Source organism: Scyliorhinus torazame, chromosome 1 (genome assembly GCF_047496885.1).
Source record: "Scyliorhinus torazame isolate Kashiwa2021f chromosome 1, sScyTor2.1, whole genome shotgun sequence".
Classification (NCBI taxonomy): domain Eukaryota; kingdom Metazoa; phylum Chordata; class Chondrichthyes; order Carcharhiniformes; family Scyliorhinidae; genus Scyliorhinus; species Scyliorhinus torazame.
In genome coordinates this window covers 273,245,155-273,257,721 of record NC_092707.1, presented here as the reverse complement: position 1 = coordinate 273,257,721, position 12,567 = coordinate 273,245,155, and the positions used below count along the sequence as shown (strand labels likewise).

Here is a 12,567-nt window from a genome sequence, read left to right as displayed (position 1 = left end):
GCTCAAGGTCACAATAGCATCATCTCTACAAGGAATGAAAGATTATTATATATCATTGAAATGTTTGCATGCGTTAAAATTCAAAATTCCTTTCATTCCCCTCTTCAAACTAAAAATAAAAACTTGCATTTACATAGCTGTCTCAACCACTGGATGGCCCAAAGCGCTATGCAGCCCATTAACTACTTTTGAAGTGTAGTCACAGATGTAATGTCGGAAATGAAACAGCCAATTTGCACACAAACAGCAAATGACAATGACCAGGCAATCTGTTTTTGTGATGTTGATTGAGGGGTAAATATTGGTGAGGATTTTGGAGAGATTTCCCCAGGTCTTTTTCGACATAACGTTGGGGGATCTTTTATGCCCAGCTGGGAGGGCATGTGGGGCCTCAACTTAACATCTCTGAATTGACGATAGCTCTGGCACTGCAGCACTCCCTCAGTACTGTGCTGGAGAGGCAGCTTTGATTTGTGCGCTCGATTAAGTCCTGGAGTTGGACTTGAATCCACAACCTTCTACCTCAGAGGCATCAGTGCTACCAACTGAACAGCAAGTCCCATATAAAGTCCATGAGGCTGGGGTTTCTTTTTTTAAAATGAATTTCAGTCACCTTTTTCTGATTGCAAACATAATTTTCTGGGATTCTTTTTTAGCTAGGTAAGAAAGTTAATCAATTATACAGAGCACTGGTGAGGCGACACCAGGGATCTGTGCAGTTTTGGTCTCTTTACCAAAGTAATGATATATTTGCCATTTAGGCTGGTGTAATGAAGGTTCACTAGACTGGTTCCTGTTCTATGAGGAGAGATAGAGTAAACTCGGCCTGTATACCCGAGAAATTAAAAGAATGAGGGGTAACTTAACTGAAACATAAAATTCTCACGGGGCTTGACAGGGCAGATGATGAGGAAATGTTTCCACTGCCTGAGGAATCAGAAACATGGAGTCACGGTCTCAGAATAAGGGGTCGGCCATTTGGGACTGAGATGAGGAGAAATTTCTTCACTCGAAGGGTTGTGAATATTTGGAATTCTCCACGCCAGAGGGCTGTGGATACTCAGTCAATGAATATATTGAAGTCAGAGATTGAAATATTTTTTCAGACTTATACCTGGGTTTTCCAGACCCCCCCACGGCATGTTTTGCAGAGGCAGCTTGCCGTCGGCTGCCAGCGGGATCTTCCGGCTCCGCCAAAGTTGATAGTGATTTGTGTTGTTTGCCCGTCCTGCCACTGAGGAACCTGCCATGGGGGCGGGTCGCCCTCAGTGGGACCAGAAGAAAATCCCACCCTTAGTCAATGAAGGCTTATGGGGCTCGTGCGAAAAGGTGGAACTGAGGTGAAAGATCAACTGGGGCCTTGTTGAAGGGCCTACTCCAGTTTGTATTTCTTAAAATGATAGAATAAAATATATCATCAGTGTCAGGCTGACTTCACATGTTAAAAAAATGGTCTTGACAAAAATATGTTCAGTGAACACGAAGTTGACATGTGGGCTTGAAGATCTACCACCTGTCTATTTTATAAAGTTGTCATTTCAAATATCTTGTTTGGATCATGATACCACACAGTGCAGAACGTCTTTCTCTAAGAAAGTAAAGCGTACTGAATTACTTTTAGCCAACGGTGATGAAGAGTGCGGTCAGCACACATTGAAAGGATACTCCACGAACTCCACTGGGGATTTAGTCAGCTGTTCCAGAGCCTTTGTCTCCACGAAAGACGACATTTCGAAACTCTTGTTATTCTCTGCAATTAAAGCATAAATATCCAATAACCCACAGAAATTCCACTGTCACCAATGCCAATCTTTAGATTTTAAGACAGCTTGGCACCGACACAGAAACAATTTAAGATTTATTTTGCGGTTCTTGGAGTGGGGATGCCGCATCCTTTGGAGCGAGCTACAAGGATCTAATCTAACAGATTAACTGGGGAGGGAGCGATACACTCAAAATATTTTACGACCTTGAATTACATGGTCTCTTAAGTGTGTGCTCGGCCATTTGCTGAGCTGGTTGCTGGGAACCTCAGTCGTGCGGCACGAGTGAAGCAGAATTGTGAGAGGAAGGAAAAGGCGGCCCATAATTCTATTGCCAGGCCATGAGTAAACAGCATAATAGATGACAAACAATGATGCCGGAATAAAACACGTTCAATGTGTTACCTCAACAATTATCTCATGTGCATATTCACAATATTTAATGTCGTGGTGGGCCACCTGTGGCCCATCAGGGTTCTAAGTGTGGCCCACCTGACATTTTGTTGACTGTTGACTGCGCAGGTTTGCTACATTCTGCAGGTTTCTATCCATGCAGTTTTTTTTCCTACTGGTATGACTTAGATGCTTCACATGTAAAGCAAGGGCAAATGACTTGAGATGCCTGCTCACAAAATTGACTGTGAGAGCCGTGCGCTCCCTCTACGTCCAAAGTGTCAATATTTATTTTGTTTTTACCATTTGAAGTTGATGACAGTTATATTTATATATAAATAATTAAGTGTTTTCCATCACTTGTTATGGAGCATTCAGCGTGTATTAAATGTATTCAATCTTGTTCAAGGGTCAGAGTTAGCAAACAAGCCTGATTTCAGTCTTGTGGCCCACTGAGATGAAGGAGGGCCACTCATGTAGCCCACTCACTAGGTTACCTATCACTGTTTTAGTGTCTTTTTGAGTAGGTGCCTGCTAGAGTATTGGACATATGAATCTACTCGCATTTTGGTGCAAATTTGCTGAATAAGTTCAAACTCAATCCAAAAGAGGAAAATAAAAACAGAAAATGCTGGAAACATTCAGCAGGTCTGGCAGCACCTGTGGAGAGAGAAACAGATTTCTCCCGCCCCGCCCGCCGCAAGAACGCCACGGGCGAACTGCCGACAATGGAAAAAAAATTGACTTTGGGCGTGATTCTCCGATCGTCGGAAGAACACGGCTGGAGAATCCCGCCCAACGTCTCGAGTCTGTCTGAATCTTCTTCGGATCTGAAGAGGGAAATCAGGCCTATATGATTCATTCATTATCCTTCATTTTTATTTTTTGGGAATCTCCAGTTGGGATCAATTACTACACATGGGCATCACCAGAAAGTAAAGTTTCCAACTGCTCTGAGGTTTTGATAGGCTTGCCCATCCATTAGCAACACACATTATTCACCTTTCCTGTAGTAATGCTATCAATTCATGGGGATTGAAGGATAAAGTACGAACTGCAGATGACCACGAAGTTAGCTGTTCACCAGAGGCACTTGGTGTTGGAACTGTCATCTGGATAGCTTCCATCTCCATTGTGTCCATTGATCAACCATCATCTCCACATATCAAACTAACAGAGAATTGTTGTGATCTGAAATGCGCTGCCTGAAGGCGTGGGGTAAGCAGATTTAATAGCAGGTTTCAAAAGGGGAATTCGATAATTAGGGGAGTTTTACTATGGTGAAAGAGCAGGGACGGGAGTCAAACAGGAGAACTCTAGCAAAAGGCTGGCTCAGGCATGAAGGGCTGAATGGCCTCCCTCTACGCTGCTTCACTCTTATGGCCTGAATTTTGTGCTTGTCAGGTGCGCAAAGTCGATGGGCCAGGAAGCGGATGTAGAGTCCGCTCCTGGGCGAGATCGCACTGTCAACGCAATTTCACACTGCGTAGCCAATTAAGGCCTGCCCACCATGAAACATGTCCTCGGGTTGGCCGGAAGAAGTGGGCAGGGGGCAGGTACGTGTCCAGACGGCAATCAGTAAGGACAAACAACACCTCCTCCATGATAGTTCTCAATACCGGGGCCCCGCAAGGCTGGAACTTATCCCCCTACTATACTCCCTATACACACACGACTGTGTGGCAAAATTTGGCTCCAACTCCATCTACAAATTTACTCATGACATGACCGTAGTGGGTTGGATCTCAAACAACGATGAGTCAGAGTACAAGAGGGAGATACAGAACCTAGTGGCATGGTGCAACAACAACAATCTCTCCCTCAAACCCAGCAAAACTGAGGAGCTGGTCATTAACTTCAGGAAGTTAAGTTCGTACATGCCCCTGTCTGCATCAATGGTGCTGAGGTGGAGATGGTTGACAGCATCAAATTCCTAGGTGTGCACATCACCAACAAACTGCCCTGATCTCCCCAGGTCGACGCTACAACCAAGAAAGCACAACAGCGCCTATGTGGACAGTGACCAGGACTGGCCAGCAGTGCAAAGTGGCGGGAGCCTCAGGTGTTAGCTCTGCTCCCACACCCCGTCCCATGGAGTAGCCCGGGGGCCATCGGATGTATAGTGCCCACTGCGCATACAGGCCCTCCATAATAATAATAATATTATATTATTATTATTTTTATAGTCCGGGGGCCATAGAATGTATAGTGCTGACTGCGCATACAGGTCTTCCATCATGGCACGGATGCACCTGTGCAACGGGCTCTGTGAAATCCAAGACAGGTCCCCACTGACTACCTGGAAGGAGCCCGTAGCGTACATGTTCAGGGCAACCGTCACCTTGAAGGCCAGCGGGTCGGGTATCCTCTCCCATTCCCCCACGATGCCAGATGCGCCATGATCAAGCATACATGTTGGACTGTCCCGCTGCTCAGCCGGAGTCTTTGACGACATGCCCGGTCCAGCAGGTTCTCGAATAATAGGCACTGCCAGTACACACAAGGCCTCATGCGGTGCCTTCTTTGCACCTCAGTCTGTTGGACTCTCCATCCTCAGCGGCCAGTATCACTCTGCAGAACCAAGGGCCAAGCTGGGTGGTCAACGGGGTGCGCAGCAAGACGCTGCCTTGCAGACCGTGGCAATGGTGATTCATGCCTGAACACCCCGGTCCCATGGGGGGGTCATGCCCCCCCCCTCGCGCAACCAGTCCTGCCAGTGTCAGGACTGGCAGTCCAGGGTCGTGCCCCTCCGTGTCCTCCCTCCTCGATTTTTTAAAAGCACAAGTGAACCTCGTTGTTGGGAATTCGCCCTGTAGAGGTGGAGAAACATGGAGGCCCCGTAGAATACCGGGTCAAACCCGCTAATGACATGCCAACGGCGTTTACTATACATGTGGAGTAGAATGCATTGATGCCGTTGTTGAGGCACGGAGAATTACGATTTGGCGAGAACCCGGGCCCGCCACGATTTTGGCGTCAAAAACGATTCTCCGCCCAATTGCGTTTCACGATTCCGGCGTCAGCCAAAGGAGAATCCCGCCCTTTTTCGCCAATATTGGGAGAGGTTTGGTTCCTTCTATCATAATAGATATCTCGTCACCTTCAACAACTTTAAACACTAAAGTTGAAACCCGCAAGCGGTACCAATATTGCCCTCAAATTGGGTGAGATTCTTCTCACACCGCTCTGTCATGATGAACCCATGTTTAGATGATGGGACTAGGCCTCTAGACTACTAAACAAGCAAGGCAACAACCTTACTTGCTAACAGATATAATTGAATACAATAGATTTATTTCTACAGTAATTCAGTGGAACTCTTGACCTCTCTCCTGCTGACTCTCGCTGTGTCTATACAGCAACATTTAGGTAACCTGAATTTCAATGTGGACCAGAAGCTGAATAGGAATTAAAAATCTTTTAAAAAATATCAATATCAGTTAGAAGTTAAAGTGTTTACTTTTATTGTTAAGTATTACCTAACCGATAATTGTAAGGTATAAATCTGAGATGTTAGGGTAGCTTTAATACAGTGTTAATTAGAAAGTTTGTTTCAATACACCATATCCCTATTTGTGCGTGGACTCACTTCTGGATCGAGGTCTCTATCCAGTATCCAAATGTTGTGGTCTGGTTCAGGATCATAATAATTTTGCAGGAATAATTTTATCTTCAAGTCACATTGAATATAGTAGTTTGATGTAAAGAATGCTCAAATCAACAGGAAATTACATATTATATTGACTTATGTTTTGTACCACAACAAATAAGAAAATCCCCTTCTCCAAATGCATTTTGAAGGATAAAGCAGCTTTATGTCCCAGTTAGCAACGTGTTTATCAATAGAACCTCCACGGTAACCCAAACAGCTTCTAACAGTTGACAAAAATCATGAAACACAGCTCACTTCTCAAAATCGGTTGTGATTGTGAGCCTATAACTTACAAAAAATATTCACATTAAATAGATATATAGGGCCTGTAAACTGAGCTGCAGGAATACACAACATTCCTTTATTTGCACATGGAGGAAAAAGATAACAGGAGTACAAAACAGTCTCTCAGGGAATGCGTGTATTAAAGGCATTAGAATTATTTTCAAGGAATGTTTGGAGATATTCTTCCCCCACTCTCCAGAGAAAACATCAATCTGCGATACAATATTTGATGTATTTTCCATTTTGGAATTGACAATCCAGTGAACTTTTATCATGAATGTTCCTTTCTTTATATTTCAAATCTTATTTCTCCCAGTCAGTGCAGATAATCTATTAATGTGAGCATCTCACAGCGTTAGGGACCAGGGTTTGATTCCGGCCTTGGGTGACTGTCTGAGAGGAGTTTGCACGTTCTCCCCGTGTCTGCGTGGGTTTCCTCCGGATGCATCGGTTTCCTCCCACAGTCAAAAGATGTGCAGGTTAGGTGTATTGGAAATGCTAAATTGTCCCTTAGTGTCCAAAAAGGTTTGGTGGGGTTACGTGTATAGGGTATGGAAGTGGGCCAAGAAAGGGAGCTCTTTCAGAAGGTTGGTGCAGACTCGATGGGCCGAACGGCCTCCTTCTGCACTTTAGGGATTCTATGATTCTCATGTTCAAACTTAAATGTCAAATACCAAATAGGAATTTGAACCAGATCACATTAGCCATTGAAACATTCTAGTGAATTCTGGTGAGTGGGTACCAGTAATGGAAGAGATGCTTTCGGTGACTCCTATCTTGAAGAATCTTCTTTTAAAATTGTATTTTATTACAAACATGTATCAAAGCAGGTTATAGCAAATAAAAACCCCGGGAAACATACTTCCCAACAATCAACTATACAGTCTGTACAGATCTTTCCCCTTTTTCGAGCCCCCCCTCCCCCGCCCCCCGCAATCCCACCCCCACCGAACCGCTCCTCAACCACGGTCACAAACATCCCCCACCTTTTCTCAAACTAATGGTGGAGCAATTAAAACTGGGGGTCTTCATGAGGCCGGAATAATGTGAGTGCAGATATCTCAGAAGGCTGTGGGCCTGGAGGAGGTTGCAGTGACAGGGAGGAAGGAGGCCAAGGTTTGAGCAAAAGGACGTTACTTGCGGCAGCATATTCCACATTCTGACCACACTCTGGGTAAATGCATTTATTCTGAATTCCCCACTCCATTATTTTCTGCTGCATGACAGTACTTGGACTCAGCAACCTCAAAGTAGAAGCAAATCATGACATTCTGTGCAAATTGACAAACGGAAAATCACTCACTTTTAGCCACCTCGAAGGACTCAAACTTCACAGGTTGAATGTAAGTAACCAGGTTGGACATTTCTTCTGTGGCACTGGCTTCACATCCAGCAGTTCCCTATAATACAAGGCAACAAAGTATTTCACATTTGTAAGTCCTATAGAACACATTGGGTGGGTGTTTTACCCCCCCCGACCCTGTGCTTGGCAGCTTGCCATTGGCAGCTGGTGGGGCCATCCAGTCCCGCTGATGTTCACAATATTTTGCATGGCTCGTCTGGCACCCCCACCCCCATCGGCGAATCCACTGTATGGGCGTCGCCTCTGGAGGGACCGGAAGATCCTGTCGGTGGGAAGAGTCGGAAAATCCCACATGTTGTTTTTCAAGGCAAGTGATGCTAATCCTGCAAATGAGTTAACTCCTGAATTTAAATGTAAACGCATTTTCAGCATTAAGAAAAACTTGCATTTATATCGCACTTTTCACAACCACAGGGTGTCCCAAAGCACTTTATAGCCACTGAAGTATCGTTGAAGCATAATCACTGTTGTTATGTAAGAAACATGGTAACTAATTTATACACAGCAAGCTCCCACAATCAGCAATGTGGGGCCAGGGGTAGCACGGTGGCATAGTGGTTAGCACTGCTGCCTCACGGTGCCAAGGTCCCAGGTTCGATCCTGGCTCTGGGTCACTGTCTGTATGGTCTTTGCATACTCTCCCTGTGTTTGCGTGGGTTTCGCCCCCACAACCCAAAGATGTGCAGGGCAGGTGGATTGGCCATGCTGAATTGCCCCTTAATTGGAAAAAATGAATTGGGTACTCTAAATTTTTTTTTTTTAAAGAAGCAATGTAATAATGACCCGATAATCTATTTTTTGTGATATGGATTGCGGGATAAATATTGGCCAGGGCACCAGCTCTTCTTCAAAATAGTGCCGCTGGATCTCTTACATCCACCCAAGGGAGGGCAGACAGAACCTTGTTTTACAATGCATCTGAAAGACAGCACTCCGACAGTGCAGCAGTTGCTCAGTACTGAGCTAAAGCATCAATCTAGATTTTTGTTCTCAAACCTGAACTGACAGCCGGCTGGTTCAGAGGCAAGAGAGTCACCGACTGAATCACAGCTAAAACTGCGGCTGCATTACTTCAGACTCGGACATTATCAATGGCTCTGCCATCGAGACTCATAGAGTTTACATTGCAGAAGGAGGCCATTTGGTCCATCGTGTCTGCACCTGCCCTTGGAAAGAGCACCCTACTTAAGTACTCACCTCCACCCTATCCCTATAATCCAGTAATGCCAACTAACCTCTTTTGGACACAAAGGGCAATTCAGCATGGCCAGTCCACCTAACCTGCACGTCTTTGGACTGTGGGAGGAAACCTGAGCACACGGAGGAAACCCACGCACACACGGGGAGAACGTGCAGACTCCGCACAGACAGTGACCCAAGCCGGGAATTGAACCTGGAACCCTGGAGCTGTGGAGCAACAGTGCTAACCACTGTGCTACCGTGCCGTCCACACAAAGACAGGGTAGAGGCTAGGCACTCCTTCGTGGGTTGGAGGGCAAGCTAAGAGGGGCAAATTGATATTTGAGCACACCTTAGCAACTGAGTTTATGCCATGCTGAGTTTCGAGCTCGAGTTTGGTTGATAGCATTCGCGCTTTCTGAATCAGAAGATTAGTGGTTCAAGACCCACTCCGAAAACTTGCGCACTAAAATCTAAACTGACAATCCAGTGCAGTACTGAGAGAGAGCTGCACTGTTGGCAATGTTGTCTTTTGGATGCAATGTTTAGCCTGCTTTTGTGAAGGTGGTGGCATGCCACAAATCCCAGGGCATTATTTCATAGTAGTTATTCCCGGTGTCCTCATCAATATCTATCCTGTCAACTAACACCACTAAAATACAGATTATCAGACTATGGGCGTCATTCTCCGACCCCCCCCGCCGGGTCGGAGAATGGCCGTTGGCCGCCGTGAATCCCGCCCCCGCCCCCGCCGAAGTCTCCGGTACCGGAGATTGGGCGGGGGCGGGAATCGGGCCGCGCTGGTTGGCGGGACCCCCCGCTCAATTCTCCGGCCCGGATGGGCCGAAGTCCCGCCCAGAAATTGCCTGTCCCGCCGGCGTAAATCAAAGCTGGTATTTACCGCCGGGACCAGGTGGCGTGGGCGGGCTCCGGGGTCCTGGGGGGGGGGGCGCGGGGCGATCTGACCCCGGGCGTGGCCCCACGGTGGCCTGGCCCGCGATCGGGGCCCACCGATCCGCGGGTGGGCCTGTGCCGTGGGGGCACTCTTTCCCTTCTGCCTCCGCCACGGCCTCCACCATGGCGGAGGCGGAAGAGACTCTCCCCACTGCGCATGCGCGGGAAACTGTCGGCGCCCGCTGACGCTCCCGCGCATGCGCCGCATTTCCGCGCCAGCTGTTGGGGCACCAAACGCCATTTCCGCCAGCTGGCGGGGCAACAAACGCCATTTCCGCCAACTGGCGGGGCGGAAATCCCTCCGGCACCGGCCTAGCCCCTCAATGTTGGGGCTCGGCCCCCAAAGATGCGGAGCATTCCGCACCTTTGGGCCGGCGCGATGCCCGTCTGATTGGCGCCGTTTTTGGCGCCAGTCGGCGGACATCGCGCCGTTGGGGGAGAATTTTGCCCCATATCTTCATTAGTTGTGGGGACCTGCTGGATGCTAATTGTTGAAATGTGGTCAATTTCACTTCAAAAAGTATTTCATTGGATGCAAAGAAGTTTGCGAGGTCCTGAGGTTGTGAAGGTGCTAGATGAATGCTAGGCTAGAATTTTACACTCCCATTAGTGGGTTTTGAGGTGGGAGGGGGGAGGGGGGGGGAGGGGTTGGGGGGGTGAGGGTAAAATTGCATGGGTGGAATTCCCTCCGTGTTCTTGCCCATCCTGACTTTGTTGCCATTTGTATGCTGGGTGGGCAGGACCTCGAATGGGAGGTCTGCCCTTGCCCTAATTTTGAGGCTGGCAAGCAGATGACAGTTCAACGGGGGAAGACCGGAAGAAGTACGATTTCTAATGGGAATGAGGTGCGGTGTGCCTCCATCAGAAAGCCCTTTCTGACTGGGTGCCCCATTCCCTTGCGGCCCGGTGGCCTCCAGATCTCTCCTCCCACCTGGTCTATCATCTGAGACCCCAGTTTCCACCTCACAACCCTCCAGACCTTTCCTTTCATCCCCTGCCCTGAGACTCCTGCCACATAACTGTCCTCTGTGCCTTGGGGTTTCATTCCATGCAGCTCCCTGCAGTGCCTCTTCCGGACACTGCAGCGCTGTGCCTGGAGGGACTGAAGAGCTGCTGGCCAATCTGATTGACAGGCAGCTCCCCAAGGTGGGATTTCTTCCTCAGCAAGGGCATAGGTCCTGCCATATGCCAATCAGCACTGCCAAGCTCCCGCCATCCTGCAAAGGCCCAAGTCTTTATCTGGTGGTTACATGAGTAGAATATACATACATACATATTAATTAGGAGCAGGAGTAGTCCATTCGGCCCATCAAGCCTGTTCCGCCATTCGGTAAGGTCATGGCTGATCTGACTGTGGCCTAAAGTCCACTTCCCTGCCTATCCCCTGATAACCTTTGACTCCCATGTTAGTCAAGAATCTATCTACCTCTGTCGTAAAATTATTCAATGACCCTACCTCCACTGTTCTCTGGGGAAGAGACATTGAAAAATTCATGACTTTCTGAGGTCAAAACGTCCGTCTTGTTTCCGTTTTTAATGGGAAGCCCCTTATTTTTAAAGCCTGTCCCCTATGGATGGCCCGGTAGCACAGTGGTTAGCACTGTTGCTTCGCAGTGCCAGGGACCCGGGTTTGATTCCCGGCTTGGGTCACTGTCTGTGCCGAGTCTGCAGGTTCGCCCCGTGTCTGCGTGGGTTTCCTCCAGGTACTCAAGTTTCCACCCATAAGTCCCGAAAGACGTGCTGTTAGGTGAATTGGACATTCTAAATTCTCTCTCAGTGTACCCAAACAGGCGCCGGAATGTGGCGACAAGGGGATTTTCACAGTAACTTCATTGCAGAGTTGATGTAAGCCTACATGTGACCATAATAAAGATTATTATTATTAGTTCTCATCGCTCCCAAAAGGTAAAACATCCTTTCAGCATCCACCCTGTCAAGGCCCCTCAAGATCTTAGATGTTTCAAAATCACCTCTCAATCTTCAAAACTCCAATAGTTACAAACCCAGCCTGTCCAACCTTCCCTCGTCAGACAACATGCACCCCCCCCCCCCACCACCACCACCTCCCATCCATTACTTTATCAGAGTTACAACGCCAGAGCTCAGAGTGTGGACAGGGGCAAATCCCTAGTCCAGCTCCTTGCCTGCTCCAGAAACCAATTCAAATTGAATCCAATTCATGGTCTCCACAAGAGAGACATACCAGATCCAGGCATTACATCGGATCCCAAAAGGCCAACAAGCGCTACGCTTGATCTTAGCCAAAAGGCCGAGCAGCAGTCATGAAGAAAACGACAAACAGAAGCAGGTTGCTAATGGATCTCAACTGGGTTATGATGTTGAATGTCCGAAAACTAAAAAATATGGACGAAAACTATTCTCGCTTTCACCTGTGGGCTCTGTTCTTGCTGATTTGCAGTTGCTCCTCGTCTCACAATGGCTCAAATTTAAAATTCTTACCCTTATGTTTAAATTTCTGCATGATCAATGAAACCTAACCAGGCCCCACAACCAACAACAACTAAAACTTTCATTTATATGGCGTCATTAATTAAATAAACTATCCCCAAATACTTCAGAGGTGAATTATAAATTTGACACCAAACCGTTTTAAGGAGATATTAGGTCAAGAGACCAAATGCTTGGTTGTCAAGGTGGATTCTAAGGAGTGTCTTAAAGGAGGAAAGTGAGGTAGAGGATTTCTGAAGGGAATGTCAGAACCTACAGGCTGGACAACTGAAGATTTGGCTGCCAATGGTGAAGTGATTAAAATTGAAGATGCACAAGAGGTCAGGATTAGATAATTGGAGAGATTTCAGAGGGTTATGGGACTGGAGAATATTACAGAAGTAGTGGGCACAACGAGGGCACTGAGGCCACGGTGTGAATTAAAAATGAGGGTGAGAACTTTAAAATCAAGATATTGCTTAACCAGTAGCCAACAGGTGAACATAGGGTTGATAGGGGAAGGGGGCTTA

At 47.2% G+C, this 12,567-nt stretch overlaps 1 protein-coding gene across 6 annotated transcripts in view; it reads right to left on the bottom strand.

The window, feature by feature from the left end:
• The window catches only part of plcb1 (phospholipase C beta 1), a 1,179,298-nt gene that overhangs the window by 184,784 nt on the left and 981,947 nt on the right, over positions 1-12,567 (bottom strand). For all 6 annotated transcript variants that reach the window (XM_072506091.1, XM_072506102.1, XM_072506120.1 and 3 more), the window contains 2 exons: positions 7,397-7,493; positions 1,666-1,750 (listed from right to left, as the gene is read on the bottom strand). In XM_072506091.1, coding sequence (XP_072362192.1) covers positions 1,666-1,750; positions 7,397-7,493 — 182 coding nt within the window. The remainder of the gene's footprint in view (positions 1-1,665; positions 1,751-7,396; positions 7,494-12,567) is intronic.